The following is a 21,276-nucleotide window of genomic DNA, read 5'->3' as shown; positions in this document are numbered from 1 at the left end:
ATCAAATGATAAAGAAGTTTTAAATAAAAGAGTTTTATGAGTCATTTTGTGCCTGGAATCTATCAGTGTTCATTTTTTTTTTTTTTTTTTTTTTAAGTAGTTCTCAGTTTTTGCTATCATTGTAACTATGGAAAATCACTTTCATGTAGGAAAAAATAACATAGCCTTCTCTGTTGTACCTTGCACCAGGAATTCAGGTGAGAAGACCTGAGCTAGCACTGTTTAGGGACAGGAATGCGAATGTGTTGGCTCTTCCTGAATGGCAGAGGAGGCTGCTGACCACGTTTGGCTATGTCCTGTGTGACCTTCTGAAAGAAACAGATGGAAAGGCACTCAGATCATTGGCCTCCACACATCCAGAGGAATCGACCATCAATGATTTTCGAAATAATAGTTTCACGAAAAGTTGTTTGACAACAAAAACCAGTGGATCAAATATCCTAGATATCAGGGGGAAATGTGTTGGTGAGATGTTTACTTAGTAATGCTTAGCAAAACATCGGAGAGGGTTAATAATAAACACCTCCATCTGAATTATCTACATAATATCTACATCCTTCTGATCTTCATCAGCCCATGTCTTGACAGGGACTTACACGCTCAAAGCAAGGCAATAGAAATATCATGTCATTAGAAGAGCTAAATAATATTATCTTCATTACACTGTTGTCATGTGAAAGGGAGGGAGATTTTCTCGGCTCCTAGTGTTTGATCTGTCTATCAGCACCCCATGAAAGCTAACACTCTTGTGCCCAACCAGTCTGTCAGCGTCCCATTATAGGGACCCTTTACTGACCATTCCTGCTGGGTCAGAGGCCAATTCGACTGACTTGCCCAGGGAGACATGCCAACAGCATCAGGGGGACCCCCAGCAGGTCTGCCCACTTTATGTTACCCACTGCTGGTGACTGCTGCTGCCCACGAAGGGCTAACACTGACAGTTTACAGAATAACACACTTTATTGATATAAAGCTGTGACAAATGAAGGTTCATGGATTGCCGGTGATAGGGACTGTCTGCAAAAACAAGCTTGCAGTGACATACAATAACAGCTGGCATGAATTAGTTATTTAATGCGCATAAGATAAAGTTCTTACCCAATAGATGTCCCTATGAGGGAGAAGAAAAGTTCAGCCCATCGACTGATCCCAGAAGTTACGATGGAGCCTTCCCTGTCTCCCCACCTCTCTCATTCACTTTTATACTTTTCTTTACTCTCAGGTGAAGCTTGAGTGACTTCAGTCGTGCATTCTTTTATTATTGATTGGTGTAAAATTCACTCACTTCTCATTTAAAAATGTAGCCGATACGCTGCATACGCTCGGCAAGGGGTGATTGTTCCTGGGAGGTGAGAAACTTTGGGATGGAGGTGTGAGTTAGTATTATAATGAGATTATAATGAGCAAGGTTCACCTAAGGAAAGTGATTTCACCACAGTTGTTGGCTCAGCAACAGACACCTTCTCCTGTACTTCCCATTTGACAGCTTGTCAGCTTCATGGTACAATCAAGTTCCCAATCCTGCAGGAAGTACAACAGAACCTGGCCGCGGTGTCTCCACTCCGCTCTACCCTCCATTGCTCCTCTAGGATAGAAGGTTGTGTTGCCCAGGGAACCGTGGTGGAGTAGATTCTGTTCATACCAACAGTCCTGAAAGTGGCAACTGTATTTTACTTTGAAAAGGTTTCTATAATACTACAACTTCTGCCAGATCCCAGTTTTCTCTAGTTTCCCCCCAAACAGTGATTTTCCCACAGCTGTGTACTATATACACTTCAGTATACTTTTTTGTACAATAAAAATATCAATTTATATTTACAGCATGTTTCATCAATGTCACAAAAATCATTAAAAACACAGGATCTTCTGAAGCAGTATTTATAAGTGCAGCAAAACTTTATATGATTTTCATAGCAGCTTTTTCTTCCTCTGGGTAATATTGCATCAATCTTGTTAGGCATCACTTTGTTCAGCCAAAAAATCCTGAGATATAAATGGAGGAACAATGTGAAATCAATACACTCAGAAGTGTCTCCTAAGAGACTTATACAGTATTTTTTGAGTTGTGACTAAGGTTGGTATTTTCGATACCCATATCTACCTCTGGTATTTTATTTTTCTGGAAGAGGGACAGGATTTGAGAGATCTTGCTTCTTCGATTAGATCTGATATCATGGCAATGGACAAGCTCCCCTTTTCTATGGCAGCTTTCACTCCTTTCGTGTTGGCAGTGTCTAGGCAATGCTCCCAGGCTCCCCTATGATTAGGTTTTTTTGTGCATTTTTTCATCCTGGACGCTGTGCCAGTTTCCATCAAGTTTGGTTTACTCAATTGGCAGCAAAATATTCTGTATTTTTTGATTGAAAAATATTCAAATCAAATATGTTTAATTTCTACTATCAACTCTAAGCCAAATTGCCTCCTTCAATTACATTTCATGATATATTTCTCTGAGCCAACTGCTGCTTTGTCCACTAACCAAAAAGGGCTTGTTCGTTTTGACGTTTTGTGAGTCTCAAGATACTTCAGAGCAACATGACTACATGCCCACTCTCTCTGTGGAGATGATTTTTTACTTGTATTACTCCAAGTTTTAATTGTTCTTCTCCATGGCTATCAAGAGAGTCATTCTGCATTAGAGTTTATAGAGCCTGTCTCATGCCTTCACTGAATTTCTCAAAGAAGTGATACTGAAATACAAGTGTTCACCACCAGAGGAGATCACACTGAAACTGAACCTGCCTTAACCACTGCAAGCACCATAATTTCTAAAACAACTAAAACACCATTCTTACAATAAATATTAGAGATAAAAGCAATCAGCTGCCTAAGTAAGCAGCATAATATTTGAGTTAAGCACACAGACAACATCTTCAATGGAGAGATGTCCTTAAGCACAAGCGAGCAGGTCTCAAAGCCGGAGCCACTAATTAATCCTGGTGGCTGGTGACGACCCATCTGGTCCCATCCTGCTCTCTCCTACAGCTGCCTGCCATGAGGACCAGCGAGAGTCGGGATGGTGATCAATACATATGGAAAGAGACTTTCAAAAAGACACTCACTGTGCTGAGCTTCATTACGTAAGGCATTTTTCCACTCCTAAGCATCAACTAGGAAAACAAAAGATTTTGAGTGAGAATGGAGATTATGGGAAGGGTGGCCTATTTTAGAGTTGCTCAGCTGCTCCTGTTACATGTCCTGTTAGCTGGCCAAACTTTAAAGTTTTGGGTTGGTACGTCCAGTGTATCATACTCATACAGAGATTGATAAATCACTAATAGGAATACTCTATGGGATCAATTACACAAGATGGGCAACTACAAAACAGCGTATTCAAATACTTTTTCTATTTAAAACAGTCTGTTTAACAATATTACTATGTCACCAATGTAAAATTACACCGCTATTACTTCTGGCATGCAGAGCTCATATACACATGATGGAGCACTTTTGCATATAAAATGGGGATTAGTCTATCATGAGATTTTTTAAAGCATTGTATCAAACATGCCCTGCCTGCTGCATGTATGTAATCCCAGTAAAAGCTGCAATAGTTGTTCTCCTTTTAGGATTAACTGAGGTCGCCAGCCACATTTTTTTCTATTTCATTGGCATCAGAGCTCCTAATATTAAGCAGCTTTCATAATCTTTTTCTTTTTTTTTTTTTTTTTTGATAGAGATGCATGAAGCTGGGAAAGTGTCCTCTTTTCTGTAATAAACCTAGAAACAGCAGTCTATGCTGATGAAAGAGCATACTTAGAAAGAATCCGAGCTAAAGTGAAACAATAAATAATCATTGGGAGCACATTCATTTTCCTTTCTACAAAATGAAACTTATTCTCTATCTCTTTTTCTTGGATGATGCTCACAGCAGATTTTACTTCTGAGAGCACATAGTGCAGAAATTGTTTCCCTTCACATCTACTGCAGACTCAATGCTATTGATCAGAGGGTAATAAAAGACTGTGGGTGCTCAAACAGGTAGACAGACATCCTTAAATCTCTTTTCTTTTTTTCTAGATTAATCCCTAAAATTGTTCTCTTTATTACTCAATATCATGTATTTCATCATTAGGATAAAAATGTTGAAAGTAGGTAGAGGCTTAATTACTTAGCAATTTCCTTTTTCTACAAAAACTTAAAAATTTGTAGCCTCTCATTTTATTGAGAAATAACTCTTGCTTGTGTTTCTCACTTTCAAGGAGAATTTACAAGACTATCATAGTGATGGAAAGTTAAGAGGAGAAAAAACATACTTAAAAACCGAAGTGGACTGTACCTGTTGTGTCTGCAAAGGAACACAGTCCCAGGGAAGTTCTGTGCTATGCAGGCATATCTTTGTTTTACTGTAAATATATAACCATCTTCCTTGAACAGTAACATGTAACTAACCTCAGGCAAAGCATCCCCTTCGGAAGCGTCAATAAAAAGAGCTATGAAGTCAAGTTCCTTAACTTTTTACATACTGCACCTTTTTTCTATCATATAAAAGAAGAATTAGCAGAATTTGAAGTGCTTATTGTGATATCCTGTGTATAGCTATACTTAGGCTTTACTACGTTTCATGTGAAGTGTAAGTCTTCTTATTTTAATCATGGGATAAAACAGGTATATTATTGCAAGGTTCTTTTATAGTGGTATTTACTTAATTATTGTGCTGTGTTAGGTGCGCTAGTGTATTTGATTTGATCCACTGAATTTAATAAATACTTCTATTGTGCTCATCATTGAAAAATATCATGACCATATGTCCAGCTAAGATAAATGAAGCATTAACTACTTATGTGGAGCTAATACCATTCAGATAGGAAGCCATCAAATCTAATTGGAATAACTGTCCAGCCATTCAGTTAATAAAAAAGAGTAAAACAGCATATTGCACTAGACATGGTAGTCTGATGCATGGGAATAGAGGTACTCTCAGGCTACCTTTGTCTTCTAGATGTTTTAACATAAAGTGGCCTGGATTTTCAAGTGCTTAACACTCAAAATTTTGTGACTTACACTATTTGAAGATGTATACATACATACACAATCTGCTGGGGTATAATCTTTGCTTCCACTGACACCCTCTCTTTTTGTATTCTTGCTACATACATATTTTTAGCTCAGAGTGTTCAATTATAAGAGAATATCATGATTTTTGCTTACAGAAGCAAGAATTTCCAGATTTTACATTGAAATAAAATCAGCAATGATTTTAATTGCATTTGGAATGTGAAAAAAACTCCAACCATCAAGTCCAAGTTCACGTAGCAGATCTGCACTAATGGGGTGCTCCAAACTGAAGCCAAATACAGTGTCTTCCTCTGGAGCAGTTGAAAGCCTGGTATTATTCAGATGCGAACAATCCATCTGAATTTAAAAAAAAAAAAAAAAAGTGTCTGTAAGCGTTTTAGCTCCTGCCCCAATCTCTCAAGTGATTACAGGCTGCGTGTTAGTGATTCCCATATGGGTCATTCCCTCTGATCTTTCCTCCTGAGGGCTTCTCCAGGGTCCCTATCCTGAGCCCAGTGGTGAGGGTGGACTGCTGCTGCCTTTGGGGAACTGGGGCTGGAGGAGCCCGTGGCCCCCACACTGGTGCCCAGCCACCCTGTGATTCCCACAAACAGTCCCCATCTAGTTTCAACCCCCTGCCATGGGCAGGGACACCTTCCACTAGACCAGGGTGCTCCAAGCCCTGTCCAACCTGGCCTTGAACACTGCCAGGGATGGGGCAGCCACAGCTTCTCTGGGCAACTGTGCCAGGGCCTCACCACCCTCACAGGGAATATCTAATATCTAATATAAATCTCCCCTCTGTCAGTTTAAAGCCATTCCGCCTTGTCCTGTCCCTACAGGCCCTTTTCCAAAGCCCCTCTCCAGCTTTCTTGTAGCCCGTTTAGGCACTGGAGGCTGATCTAAGGTCTCCCTGGAGCTTTCTCTTCTCCAGGCTGAAAAACCTCAGCTTTCTTAGCCTGTCTCCAGAGCAGAGATGCTCCAGCCCTCTGATCATCTTGTAAATGGAAATGGAAATGGAAATGGAAAATTTCCAAGCAACCCGATTTTGGAGCAGCCTGCCTTCCTGTTAGAAGTGCACCATCAATGTAAATCCAGCATAGGAAAAGCCAAGCAGCTCTTCCATGAGAATACTCACTGTCTCCATTTAATCCCCATGTAGATGAGATATGCATTATTTTCACACCAAGGGAACCCAAGCTGCACGTGCGCTGTGCAAACAGCTCATCTGTTCACCCCCATGCTAAACATAGCACACCGGAGCCTGCTGTGCAGTGGCTGCGTGCAGAAACACATGGTTATCTGGCAGCTCTGCCAGGTCCCTGGAGAGTTTTCTGAGGTACAAGATATGTGGGAGCCCATCTGTCTGAAAATACAACTTGGCACAGACACCATGAACACCACCCTTCATCTTACTGTCACTTGGGGAAAATGCCATAGAGGGTCTTGCTGGGCAGCGTTGGATGTCAGGAGCCCATCACTTAGAACCGTAGTATCAGCTAGGTTGGAAAAGACTTTTAAGATCAGCAAGTCCAACCATTACCCCAGGACTGCCCAAGACCACCACTAAACCATATCACTAAGGGCCTCATCTACACAGGGAGAGCTTGTGCTCTCCCTGGGGCAACCACAAACCCAAACCGATGCCAGACCCTTACAAACCCATCCACTGGCTTCAGTGTTCTGCAACGCTGATGAAACTAGTAGCAGGGTATTTCTACATGCCTTTCTGCTCCTTCCCATTGACCAAAAAGGCATGAGCAGAAATGCCTCAAGATGCAACAAAGGGTTGGGGAAAAATCATCGGAAAGTTTTAAGGGCACCAGTGGAGGACTGTAACATAACTGGCTTTACTGCGCTGGCCCTGGAGGTGCTGGCCCTGGTGGTGCTGGCCCTGGTGGTACTGGCCCTTGCTGGGCAAAGAGGGACCCCTCATTAGATCTTTTAAAAGTCAGCGCCAGTGAGCACGGGGACCTGCCCACCCAGCCCAGCAGCTTGGGTGCCACCCCACCAACCAGATGCCTAAAAACCAGGGTTTTCAGTCACTGACTTGAGAAAACAATGACTTTGTCCCATTGTCTTCTATCCTACCTGCTTTAGGATAGGCTGTTCTATCTTCTTGCAATAATATTTACATCAACATCCAGCTATTGGCAGATGTTGACAGTGTTGACAGACACCACACGTAGAATACCTTCCTGAACAAAGGAATTTAAAATAAGTCCATAGTAGTATTTCTTAAGAGTACATTCCTTCTTCTCTTGGGAGGGGCTGTAAAAAGTATTCCCCTTATTCAGTACTGTACAAGTCTGGATATTTCCTCTTTTTTAAAAAGGCAGTATATCAATAATAATGTGTTTTAATAAGTAACAAAAATAGTGTCTTTAATCTCTTGCTATTGCTGCTTGGAAATAATTTAAAAGAGATAATCCTTTATATTGGAAAACATATATTTTCCAATGTAACTTAAGGCTTTTCCATTTAATATCTGAGTATTTTTTATTTAATTCGTCTGTTTGGGAAAAGAATTTCCACCACTCCATTCAAGCAATAAAAATTTTTGGCATGGAGAGACCAGCTCTGTAAATAAGATTATTAACATAATTATTTATTTCAAGTTTTTCTTATGCTCAGGCAGTCAGGATTTCCCGATCATCACTTATCTCTCTTCTGTTGCAAATGTTGTCCAAAACCAGAGGGATCCATTAAGACAGCAACAAGCTGAGGGCATATTCCAGAAAGCTCAAATGTGTGTGGTTCACCTAGTACTTCTCAAGGTCATTCCCTGATAAAAATTCACAATACAATAGCTATTGCCACATTTTAAAACAATTTTCCATTACTCTGTCTTCTCTATGGATTATCCTCAACAGGAAAATATTGTCTTTTAGCTAGATTTCAGGTTCTCTGTTCGGCACTTTTTATTGGGTTTTGTTTGCTAGCAAAATATAGTTCTTTTGATATTGGGAACACAGCTCAGCTTTACTCTATTGCTAGAGTAAACAGGAACAAAAACAGCAAAGAAAGCACCACTTCTCCTTTTCCAAGAGGCAAAGAAAGAAATTAAGTGACTGCCTATGAAAAAATTCTGCTCTGACTCTTCATTTTTAAGATAATTGCTCTTAGTGCCTTCATTGTGTCAACTTCATCATCCCACTACTGACTATTACTTGTTATGCCTCTACAGGCCATTGTTATTGTGAAAGAAACATATATATAGAAGGAGCATAAAGGAATGTTTATATACAAGGAGCATATACAAATATCTATGTCTTGCTTCTGTGTGAGCAGGTCAAACCTCCTGTTAGATGCAGAGGTGCAAGGAGAGTCTTGAAATAAGTCTTAGAAAATTTTAACTCCTTATTTAAAACGTGACATATCTTTTTTATATTGGTGATTAGTCCAGTTTTTTATCTTATTTTCTATTTGCAAGCTTTGGTACTCAACAGATCTGAGTTTCTAAGAATAGCTAACCTTCAGTTTTGTTGATAAATCAGGCAATATCCTTGCTTCTGGGATGTTCCTTTCCATCAGCAACTGGTGAAGTGTATATGGAGTTCGTCTTCTGGTCATCCTAGAAGGTTATATTTTGGAGAGCGGAAAGGAGATACTTGGGGATCAGATAGGGCACAGAGATAAATTTGAAGCAATCAGTTGTGGTGGCTTTTGGACTTGGTTCTGCTTTGTCCAACATAAAGGCAAAATGCTCTCTGTCCTCTGAGAAGAGACAAGTACTGTGATATAGCCTGGGGTTGTGTCATGGGGTTGTGTCAAGGCAGATTTATTTCAGCTAGGAGGCTGGTTTTCACACCATCTTTCCCAAAATGGGTGCTATGAGACAGGACTTGCGCCTCTTCCAGACTTCAGAACTGTTGAATTTCCAAATACTGCCTCGAGATGGTTTTGCAGGTTGTTTTCACCAGAGCAGAGGTGAGAAGGGTGCCCAAATGTTCCATTGTGGAATGTTTTGGTTTCTCCAGTAGAGCCATCCACCAGTCAGTATACGATGTTTTATCTCTACAGTGCTACAGAAGGATTTAAACTAATTTGAGACCATTTTCTCAAGATAAAATATCGCTTATGTTCAGCGATATTTCCTTAAGGGTCCTTTAGCTTTCTTACATATTCAGCTCTTGCTTTTGACATATGTTTGTAGAAAATTATAGTCATTTTCTATTTGCGGAAGCGTCAACAGAAAAGAAGGGACTGTCATTTTGTGTTTTGACGCATTTTGTGACATCATCAGCTCTGTGTTGTGCCCTCCACATCCACACAGCATAACACAAGCAAAGCATTAGAAGATTTCACTGGTATGGACAGGGCTGTCAAATGTGATTCTGTGGTCATTTACGCTGTGACCTGTGTGTGTCTGATTTCCCTCTGTGCCCCAGATGTTGATGATGACATGCACCTTAACATCATACCACTACCTGCCCTGCATGTAAGACCTCATGTGGAAACAGCACTATTTACCATTTCTTGGACACCCATCTCATTTATGCTGGCTATGACTTTACATTTTTCCAGCCCACCTGGAAATGAAGAACGATGCTGAGTGCTTCTACCACATCAGCTCTCAAGCCCTTGGACAGCACTTTTACATCGCAACTACCAGGTGAAGAGTAATGACAACAGTCTTCAGGAGAGTTTCCTGAGAGGTCTTGTGCAACATGTCTTGGGGAAATTATCTGCAAATGTGCCAACACACTGCCTGAACCACTTGTAATTTATTCACCTGTGACCATATATTGCACTTGAAGGGCAACCCACTATGCCCAAGTTTTCCTGGGTAGATGTTGAACATGGAGCTGAAGGCAGAGGTAGCTGGAGGCAGAGGGAGCTGGAGGCAGAGGGAGCTGGAGGCAGAGGGTCCCATGCAACTCTGGATATGCAGCCAAGCCACTGCCATGAAGCAGTCACTGGGGTACTGCTGAGGAGGATTCTTTACCCCCAGTATCCCCACTCAGCTCCTCTCCTGACAGGCTGGGAGAACTGCAGCTCCTTAGCCCCCCTAATGAATCGATCTCAGCAGTTTAGATGGGATAACAAAGAAAACCACAGCTACTAATTCTCAGCACACTTCCTCCTTGGAGCAGGCACCGGGGTTTCCTGGAGACAAGAGCAAACACAAACCTCTTGGCAGCAGCAGTCCCCATCAACCAGACACCCAGTGGCCCCTCTGCCCAGCTGCTTCTGCTGCATCATGCTGAGGAGGCAAGTTTTGTGCATCTTTTGGATCTTTCTTTAATTTAAAGCCATTTGCCTGCTCCCAGGCAGCAGGATTCTGGGCAGGTTAGCAGCAGGCATGTCAGTGGTTTGCTTGCTGTTTTCTTGTCTGCCCAGCAAACCTGCGAACTGGCTTCAGGGAGACAGAATTTGGGTGGCCAGGATTAGGATTAGCAGAGGTTTGAAAAGACAAAGGGAAAGGAAACTACCAGTTTCAGGTAAGGCACATGGTCTATGACTTTCTTGAGGCTTTCAGTTGCTGTTGTCAAAGGGGACAATTTAGTGCCATTGTGGTAGTAGGGTGGTATTTGTACAATTGTACAAGAAGCTCCAGTTTGCTGCTCTTGTTATTCTCTATACATCAAAAAAAAAAAAAAAAAATTAATTAAGAAGATTATACACAATACTGAGGTTGCCTAAACAGGTATTACACACGTAGCACGAGCTGAGACATTTGAATTCCAGAAACTCTTTAAAATTGCTTTTCTTACAGAATCATAACCAGGTGTATTATTAAACTTAATTTATGCATTCATAATTGATGATGGAATGCAAGCAATGCCATGCAGACAGAGAGAAGTATGTTACGATTATTTACACAGATTTCTCATTAGCAATGTTAGGAAATTGTTCCCAGTTCCCCAGCCTGCTGGGTCGGGTGGCGTTCGTGGAGGCATAGGTGAGAAAGTCCAGGTTGGCACAGTGTCCTGCCCTCAGAATGTCTAAATGGCTGAAAGCCCACCTGAAACTGTTGAACCTATCACTTGAATTATAGAATCCCAGACTGGTTTAGGTTGGAAGGGACGTCAAAGCACCTCCAGTTCCAATCCCCTGCCATGGGCAGGGTCACCTTCCACTAGACCAGGTTGCTCCAAGCCCTGTCCAACCTGGCTTCCCCATCTGCCAGGGATGGGGAAGCCTTCTGCAATATGGGGCTAAGGATGATCTTTGTGCTCCAGACAGTGGTGGGCAGAGGTGCAGAGGAGGTGGTACTCTGCGTCTGTGGCACAAACATCTCCTGGTGCTCTGCGCATGTGAATGCCCACATCTAGACTCTAAATGCTCAAAACCACACAATCCCTCCTTTGCTGAGCCTTTTAGGTAATCCTTATTTCCAGCCTCATTTTGAAAGGCTTTCAAAGGTCTGATGACTCCCCATAGCACATCTGTATCTGCTGAATGTGCCCACAGTCAGAATAAGGAAGAGTCTGCCTCCAGAGCATCTCAAGAGATACGCATCTCTCAAGAGATGCTCTCCAAGAAGAGAGGAAAGCCCTGGAAGGTGCAAGGTGGAGGGCTGAAGGCAGACCTTTTGCAAGTGTTTTTCATGCAGTGCTGAACCTGTCATAGACAGGTGACGGGGTGATTCTTTGCAGACATGATTAAGTGACACAGCAAATGAGGCCTGGTTTTGGATTTCTTAGACCAGATGAGTTAAAACATTTGCAGACAGCATCCTCTTTAAGCTCAAGAACTGATATGCAGCCTCAGACTAGCAGAGCCAACTAGTTAATGTGCTTCCAAGTATTAATTATTTTTCTACTTTTGCATTTGTAAATAGGGACTGAAACTGGTCAAGGAAAAAGGGAAAAATACCTACAATTACATAATTTTGTACTAGCTGAATCCATGTTCTGCATAACACTGCAAGCTGATTTTTCTCAAAAGACTTTCTATTTTAAAATGTTCTGCATGCATTTGGTAGCTCTGCTTTTAGATGATGATACGCATACATGCCACCAATTTGCTGTGGTGATAAAAATGTGAGGGAAATTCTATCATTAATGTTAAAATTTTAGGTGTGGTGGACAGGCAGTAAAATGTCAGGTTTTGGCTGCAGTTCTGGAGATTTGATCCCAAGTCAAAACATAGGTTGAGATCAATTGCTGAAGGTTGTCTCCTGTCTTTAGGCACCACGAGATGACTTGATGAAATGTGCTCTGTCGGAAGTTCAGCCAGACGATTGTAGCAGCCCTCAGGGTTTTAAAACATAGGGAAGCTGCAGTAAGCAAGCCATGGGAAGGACTTTGGCCATGCAAGCTGCTGCTGAAGCACAGCTTTCAGTTTAATGTCGGAGATTGCTGGTAGCTCTCCCACTATGAGTCATTTTCCCAGAAAGTTCTTGCTGATGCTAGTTTCTCCTGCTGTTAGATGATCTGCTCAATGGTACTTGGTTGCATTCACTATATTCAACAACTCTAAACCCAGCTCTGCAAGGCATCCCGGCTTTTCTGGGTTTTACTCAGTATGGGAAGAGGCAGCTTATGTTTCAAATCTGGTTTAAATAAAAATTCAGGAGACAGATCTGAGCACAGCAGCGGGCTGAGGAAGCAGCTTGCTGAACTCCTCAGACCACTGTCATTGCTTGGAAACCTCCTGCTCAACAGATGTTATCAAGGAATTGCTAACAAAGGCACCAGGATTATTTAATTCATGACAGAAGCAATTAGGCAATGCAGACAAATCACTGTTGTGGGTACGCTGCAAAACATTTGTTGCTGGTTTTAGCAAGGAACACCCCTGGTGTTAAACTCATCAAATACTTGCTCATCTGCTTCTTGAGAAACAACATGGAAAACCAGATGAATGACCCCAAAATCCCCACTCTCCTTACTCCAGGATGACCAGAAGCCCCCAGCAACATTGTGGTATGGGGGTGGGATGGAGGAGCTCAGACCTTTGCTCTTCTGCTGGTCCAACACATCTATCAGCATTACAGCCCCGTGAGATAAAAAGACACAAGTAACATCCAGATGCACCACCAAAATTTTAGCTGCATTGTGCTGCACATACAGTACTGCATTTCATGTTACTTTGCTGTATTTTTAATTTTATGAGGAATTGTATGCATCTTTGTTATGTGTTGGTTATTTATGGGAGTGTCTATTGAACAGCTATTCTGTGCCTATTTGATAGTCTCATTTTTTTTCATGCAAGTGCCTTCATAATGATTTATTTGACTAGCAGTAGAAACGAGGTAAGTGCTCTGTAATACATAAAATAAAAATAAGCTAATTATTCATGGCATTTATATATAAAAATAAAAAGATATTAAATATATTAAATTAAAAATAAACTACTTTATTTTTTTTTCCCATTGGCTTGCTCGTAGCTATAAGGGGTGATAATTTTAAAAGAGGGGCCTTACATTCAGTATTCTTGGACATACCTCACTATTTGCATTCATATTTATCTAGATACCAAGATGCATCACATCACTGATCATTTTATTCAGCTGGATGCTTTGAGAACATCAATAAATTCAATTCAGCATCTTACAGTATTCATTGTGAATCAAAATTCACAGTGGTACAAAGGTAAAAAATTATTACTACTTCTATTTCCTAGCCAATGATCAGACCCATCATCATACTGTCACAGCGACTTCTATTGGGAGCATAGCTTTCATTGCACTGAGTACGAGGCTGTGATTGGAAAGTGATAGATAGCAAGTAGTTCCTGTAGAGTAATCACTACCTTTTTACAGTTATTTTTACAATGATTCCCAAGCTACAGGCCTCCCCAGGGTAACCTCTGTTATCACACCATGGTTATGAAATGTGACGCTCCATATAGAAGAGTGTTTGTGTCAGCAAGCCGATTTCTGTGGCATCTGTTCTTCAACAGGGAGGAAGACTGTTAGTAAGAGTTGAGTGGTTCAGAGTGAAGTATTACAAGCCTCTGCAGCCTGATAATGTGTTCTGAGCCTCTCCCAGAGTTCCATGTGGTGGTTCACACGGCCGCAGCTGTCCTGTGCCGCCAGGGTTCCCTCAGCCCGTAGAACTGGTTTTGATCCCTGTGCTGCTTGCACTGCCGTTTCTGAATGTCCTGGTCCAGCCTGCCTCAGGCTCTGCTCTGCTCACTGGTGGAAAAGGCTGGAGGTATTTTTCTGGAATAAGATCTCCATAACTTCTGTGAGCTGTGCCTCTGGCCAAGGATTGGCTTACCATGCTGTGTGGAGAGCTGTGGGACATGTGAAGCTCCTGGCTTCTCACCAGGGACTGACTCGTCATCAGGGACTATAGCGACAGGACAAGGCGTCATGAGTTCAAACTTTAACAGGGGAAGTTCAGGTTAGATATAAGGAAGAAGTTCTTTACTATGAGGGATAAGGAAGAAGTTCTTTACTATGAGGGTGGTGAGGCCCTGGCACAGGCTCAGAGAAGTGCCCAGAGAAGTAGTATATGCTACATCCCTGGCAGTGTTCAAGGCCAGGTTGGACAGAGCCTTGGGCAACATGGCCTAGTGTGAGGCATCCCTGCCCATGGCAGGGGGTTGGAACTAGATGATCTTAAGGTCCTTTCCAACCTAAACCATTCTATGATTCTATGATTCTCCTCTCATGCTACTTCACCAAGTGCATTTGGAAGGCTTTTTCCAGATCTGTGTATACATAGCCCTGGTGAAACCATTCTGTGTGGCCAGATTTACCGTGTGTTACAGACACCTCTTAAAACTGGCTGAGGGATTTTATAACACGGTTTCTGCACAGCAGGTGCAGTCCCTGGCTCTCAGGGAGGGTGGAAGAATTCTGCAACTGAGTTATAACGGGGAAGAAAGAGGTGACTGTGACGCTGCAGGAAGGGCAGAGTGATCTACACCAAAAATACAAACTGCTCTATCCCCAGCAGGTAGGAATTTTAAGGACATGGAGTCATTGGCAAACTGCCTGTCGGTGATCATAGAAATTCTTCTTTGGATATGGATTTCCAAATGCCAAACAGAAATAAATTATTTATGCAATGTATGAATTAACTCAGTCATGCAACAGCTCGGGTTGGGCAGGAGCAATTTTTCAGCCCTGAGGAACGTCTCTACTTTCTCAGCCTTGTCCTTCCATCAGTGAGCATTGTGCAGCGCAGGACTCATTTCTGGCAACAGCACCGTGCAGGGCTGGTGGAGGTAACTGGTCAGGGAGAGAGGGACATGCTGGTAAGAAAGTCCCTATGCTGGGAATGACAGCAGTATCCTGGAACAATGCACAAAATACATCCTGTGTTTAGGTCTTAAATGTATTTTCTCCTATGCCCCTATCAGCAGCTCAACCAGGAAAAGTCCAGACTCTCCCTAAGTCATTTCCTCACCTTGTCTCTGCTGAATAAGCAGAGAAATGAGGACGGATTTGCATCTACAAAGAACATTCAAGAAAAGTCTGTTAGGAAATGCTCATAGTCTAACTGGCAGAACAATGAAGTTATTGGCTAGAAGCCAAATGCCCCTCTCTTTTTAACTAAAGCACTCTCAGTAGTAACCAAAATAAACAAAGAAAATCCAGGAAATACAGCATTTGCCCTATTTGAATCTTTTTTTTTTTTTTCCTTCTTTTCCCCTGTATGCAGTGGTTTCCTGCAAGTCTCCCTTCATTGCTGCTCATCTGCTTTTCGAGGAAAGTGAAGTTGGTCTTCTTTTAATGACTTTTTAATTCCTTGGGCATTTCAAACAGATTGGATGAAAACTTTAGTGCTCAAAGTTTTGAATTTCTGGCAAGTTTAGAGAGATCAGAGGCCAGAGGTCTTGTAGAGCTGCAGAGAAGTGTTGCTGCTCATCTCCAGTGTGAAGTGACAGTCATTTAATTTTATTGCATCTTATTTGGTTGGTCTTGGTGCACGCAGAAGTGGAAACACAGCTTGGAGCTACCCCAGGCATGCTGGCTCTGAGCTGGTGGAGTGGATTTGCAGGCTGTGTTACTGGGGAGGAAGGGAGGGAAGGTCCCAGACACTGTGGGGAACTGAAGGCATCCTGGCTGGAGGAATGTGAAGGTCGTGGGAAACAGAGAAACTCTTCTCTTTCCACCTTCCACCAGCTCATCTCTGTTACCCTCAGCCTTCAGACCCAGACTGTAGATCTGATACAACTAATCCTGCTTCCCCACTTAATTTTCCTCTTTCAATTGCTTGTTGTGCTTTCTCTTGCACATCCCATGAGCACCTGAGCTCAGGATTTGGGATGTCTTCTGATATAGCCAGTTCCTCCTGCCCCTTTAAACCTCAGTCTTGTGGGAGCAGCATATTCAGGGAGCTCTTATTCAATCAACTTCCTTCATTTTCTAGCAGTGTCTCTCTCTTCTGGTATACCTGGATACTTTAAGGCCATTAATGTGTATGCTTTAGCACTTCAGCTGGAGAATAGAGCATCTCATCTACGTTGACCACAGGAGATGGCTCTGCCTGTAGAAAGCATCCTGACATGGAAGGAGCAACTGGCGTAAAGTACTTTGTAGTGTGTGAAGTCCTTGGAATCTGAAGACCTTCTTGGCTTCTCCATTCAGCAGTTAATTATGACTGATAGTAGTAATCAAAGTGTTCAGAGCAGTTAGCCTTTGCACATACTCAGCATTTTAAAGGAGGTCATTAATAACTCAAAGTGGATTGGACTTTCTAAATCTACGTTAGCTCTACTAAAGCCAAAAAAATAAAACCTAAAATTTTCATTAAATTAGAAGACCAACAAGATAGCAGAGGTTAATTCTGTAAATGATGGATCTAAATCTTTGGGAGATCTTCCAGTGCAGACTGACAATCGAGTGAATTTTATCACATGGATTATACGTATGAGCCTTCAAACTAGCACAAGGTGACAGCGGGTAGAGGGTGATGAGTCCCAGCCTTCTAATGAGGAGGAAGATATTTATGGGAGCTGATGCAAGGTAGCCATCTCCTGTGCTCCCAGATGACTGCATTTAGAGATGCATCCCAAGCTGACCACAGCTTGCTCAGGGTCTGGTTAGCCTCTGGGGGCTTCCAGGCCAGTGACAGGCACCCTGCAGGCTCCAGCCCTTCACAGGGGGCTTGAGACCGTCATTGTAACAGCAGAACTTCTTGTTAGCCTGCTGAGTAACTGCTGATTTCCAGGGTTTTTTTTGTTTTGATGGTATTTTTTTAATTCCTTGCCTCTTTAGCTCTCCTCCCTGTGCTGGTGTGAATACAGGAATGGGACCGGGTGGCTAGGGGTGGAGGAAAGGAGCAGAGGAAAGAGCAGGAGAGACAGATGGGAGAACAACACCCATTTCTGCTGGTCATGGGAGTCACTGGACCAGTTTGGATACCAGTGAAGGGTCTGAGGGCAATTCCCTGAGACAACACAGGAGGAAACTGGCTGCAAGGCAGATGAAAATGCAGAGAGTCTAAGGGGAATAAAGCTTCAGAGATCATACATTTAAGTCCTTTGCAACTCTTTAGCAGGGCTCAGGCTCCAATCAAGCCATCACTCTTGCACTGCTGTGCACCATTGGAGCTGTGGTGCGTGTGGCTGGCTGCATGCATAGAAAATGCAATGTTGGAAGACTCATGTCTGACTTACTTAAGAGTGCCTTGAGTTAAGGTGTCCTGTTCCGCATGTACTATGTCCTGCAGTCATGGCCATGGACAAGTCAGGGACGATTGTGTAACTCGAGCCTAAGCCTTGAGACTGACTACAGAGCATAAGCTGTACACCAGTGGATTCCACTGGACTTACATCCTCATACAACCATGTCCTCTAATACATTATCTTCTTATTTTTTCTTTTTTTTTTTTCCTTGGTTTTGATTTTGGCTTTTTTTTGGTTTTGTTTTTATTTAGTTTTTGTTGTTATTCGGTTCATTTAAGTTGGTTTTAAGTTGGTTTGTAAGAAACAAGATGCTTTTGAAAACTGAAGGGGCAAAAAAATCCTGAGGGGACAAAAAAAAGATTGTGGACACACATCATTTTCAATCAGCGACTTGTGGTGTCACAGGCAGAGAAGAGCTCACACAGCCTCAGCTGGTCATTTTGATATTTAGAGTTTTTACCAAGAAGAAATTGAAACTGAGTGTTCAAATTGTTTGGTACTTCATGGCTGTCAAAGGTTATGTTTATTTGAAAACCTTAATTGCACAGACAAATGTAATGTAGCTCTGGTACACACAGACATAAGCCAGCTGCAGGACATCGTTGCAGCCCATATGGCTGTAAATTTGTTGCAGTGTCCTTAGGCACACTTCAGTCATTCATTAAACTGTCATCTTTGTGTTTTGTGTATTGATCACTTTTCTTGTTTAAAAATTATTTTCACATCAGGACTTTTATTTTTAGCAGTCTAAAAGCAGAAATCAAAAGAATACATGTATGACTTCTTTCCCAAATGGCTCTTTTTCTTCATCATTAAGCTACAGGGTTTAGCTAAACCGTGTGATGAAAGGGTACACCATAAAGGATTGAGAGCATAAAAAAATGCTGTTCAGACTAAACTAAGACATAAAACAAGCTTCATTTTCTGGATAACATACAAAACCAAAGTTCTGCAGTAACTGAATCTCTGTCTTTTTACAAAAAAGTGAACAGTTACTCTAGCTTCCCTCAAACTCCAGATTGTGCCTATCTATATTGAGCTTCATTCTGTACCTGCCAGTTTCAGATCCTTACAATGTCCTAACTCTCTTCTGTATTTATACACAGTTTCAGTGAGCGTATTTGAGCTCCTGGCTCAGTCCCCTGGGTTTCAGCAGGCGGATGAAGAGGGGGTAGCTGTAAGAAAACAGGATTCAGAAAACAGGATTCAGACTTCTTTCCAAGAAGTAGGTATAACTAATACAAAGGAAAACCAAACACAAGTGTAGCTGTACTTGGCATGAGCTCTCCTTCTGCCCACTCTCAGCCATGGTGTGTTCCTGGAGATGGTCTGCATGAGCATCACTGCGTCCACCGGGGTGTTTTGGAAGGTGGCCACTGGGTGTGTTTTTATTTGCCTTTATTTAAAATGACATAGGAAGAGCTTAAAATGAGGATTGCAATGATGACGTACTATGAAAGTACCTCAAAACCTTTGAAAACAAGCTCTGGTCCTTCAGCTGTATGAGTTTTGCCCAATAGCTGCAAAAATGTCATTTCATCTCCAAGGCCATTAATGGGGGCAACACCCATATGTTAGTCCTGCTTGGAGAGGTTGTTATTGCTTGTGGCATTGCAGGGATGCATAAGCAATGCACAGGAGCATCAAAGACCCTGGTACAAGAGACAATCTAGACAGCCAGGGCTGTCCACTGGTCCTACTGTGGACAGGAGATAGCCAATAGTCCCACCCCTTGGTCTTGCTTGCCATGAGTGGTGTGACACCAGGGTTTTTGGTGTTCACAGGAGAGACCCGTCCCCTCCTCCTTGTCCTGGAGACAGGGCTCGCCTGCTGGAACAGCGGTTATCCAGCCAGGAAGAGACCATGGCTTTCCTCCTCCATGAGGCTTTCCAAATCAAAGATGACATCATTGCTTACCTCCAGGGAAGAACAGGTTATCACCATGGGGAGACTGCTGCCCAGCAGCTTCTGGAAAACCACATCCAGACCATTACAAGCATCATTAAAAAGCTCAGCCAGGACATTGAGGTAATACATGACGAGAAGCATTTCCCTGCTTTAGTGGTGCAGCTCTAGCTTGTGGTCCATTCAGCACTAATATTGGCTTCTCGAGCAGAAAAGTACTCAACATGACTGCTGTGTTTTAGTTAAATTCTGATGTTTCTTGTCTAGGGCAACTTGCAGTTACCTGTGAAAACAGATGTGACAAGGGAAAGTAAAGTAAAAACGTGTAACATCAATAATCAAGTTTGGGTTTACTTTTTAGTTTTCCCTATTGAAGATGTTCTACTACTTTATGTAAACTTCTGCATCAAACATAATAAAATATTGCTGGAACTTTTCACAAAGATCAGTGCAGACTGGAATGAATGTTCAGGTTAACATTATACTTAAACTGACTGATGGATCTGTGCTGAAAATGCATGGGATGCCCTTTTTCTAGTTAAAGAACTTTGATTATTTGCTGTTGCTTATTAAATTTGCATGTGAAATTTACCAATACCTTTTCGGGGCAAAGATGTAAAATACAAAAATGTCATGAAATAGACTTCTCCAAAGATTTGTTTTGTGCTTTGTAGTGCTAAGTGTCTTAAAAATGCCACTAAAAATCACAATACCTTTTGTTTTTCATTTGCTTGGAGAAACATTTGACCTTCTGCACGTTTATCTTCAGAATTATGCAATCATGGCTCATCTGAAGTTAATCTGAATTAAAACCAGGGTCTATGTACATTTCATACTGATTTTATTTTCAATATTTTGATACTATGGAGATAAGCAATGCTATAAAACTGCTTACTTATTTTAGATCATTCAGTTCCTCTAACCCTATCCAGATCAAGTATGTACAGGACTGTTTTGCTAGAAAAATACCTAATACGCTATCTAAAACTAATCTTTTCCCTTGGTTGTAAATTACTTTTCCCTGGGCCCTAATCTCAGGTGTGTGTTTGCTTTGTGTATCTCAGTTGTGAAGATTCAATAAGGGTAGAGCACTGACAGCAAAGAAAACAGCACAGTGAGACATGTCAATCAAAGCCACTACAGAATTAGTAGGGGGTTGAAGAATTGCTCCTGGCACAAAGGAAATGAGAGTGGCTCAGCAATATCGATTTCTCAAGCACTTAAAAAAGAAACGACCCGCCAGGAAATATGACTCACTTGTACTCCAGATCTTCCCCAAAGCAGAAATATCCCTCAAAAAAGCCTGTTTTGGGGAAGGTGGAAGTGGCATGCCATTGCCACCCAGAATGAAGCTGAGCCCAAGTAAACACACCCCTCTGCAGAGCCAGAAAATTACCCTGGCAGCTGCTGCATCAGGGACATCAACGCAATTAGTGTCAGGTGGGAAATGACTGGACCCTTGACAAAGAAGTCCTTCATGATCCCAGGAGAAAGTTGCAAATTGCAAGAGAAACGCATCAATACTAAAACCCCAGAGGCGGAGGGAGGTGTTCTTGGCATCACCTCTGATAACAGCCATACAGGCTGGGTGGAGAATGGGTTGAGAGCAGCCCTGAGGAAAAGGTCTTGGGGGTGTTGGTCAATGAGAAGCTCCCCATGACCCAGCTTCAGTGTGCGCTTGAGCCCAGAACCCCATTATGTGCTGGGCTGCATCCCCAGAGCGTGAGCAGCAGGTCGAGGGAGGGGATTCTGCCCCTCTGCTGCGCTCTCGGAGACCTGCCCTGCAGTCCTGCCTCCAGCTCTGGGGCAACAACACAAGAAGGACGTGGAGCTGTTGGA

At 42.3% G+C, this 21,276-nt stretch overlaps 1 protein-coding gene across 1 annotated transcript in view; it reads left to right on the top strand.

The window, feature by feature from the left end:
• Positions 1–21,276, top strand: part of FAM81B (family with sequence similarity 81 member B) — a 50,430-nt gene that overhangs the window by 13,101 nt on the left and 16,053 nt on the right. Inside the window, exons 2-3 of the mRNA XM_030512682.1 lie at positions 18,639–18,757; positions 19,285–19,560. Coding sequence (XP_030368542.1) covers positions 18,639–18,757; positions 19,285–19,560 — 395 coding nt within the window. The remainder of the gene's footprint in view (positions 1–18,638; positions 18,758–19,284; positions 19,561–21,276) is intronic.

This window comes from Strigops habroptila, chromosome Z (assembly GCF_004027225.2).
Source record: "Strigops habroptila isolate Jane chromosome Z, bStrHab1.2.pri, whole genome shotgun sequence".
NCBI lineage: Eukaryota > Metazoa > Chordata > Aves > Psittaciformes > Psittacidae > Strigops > Strigops habroptila.
The sequence above is the reverse complement of the archived record's forward strand: the minus strand, read 5'-3'. Positions and strand labels throughout refer to the sequence as shown.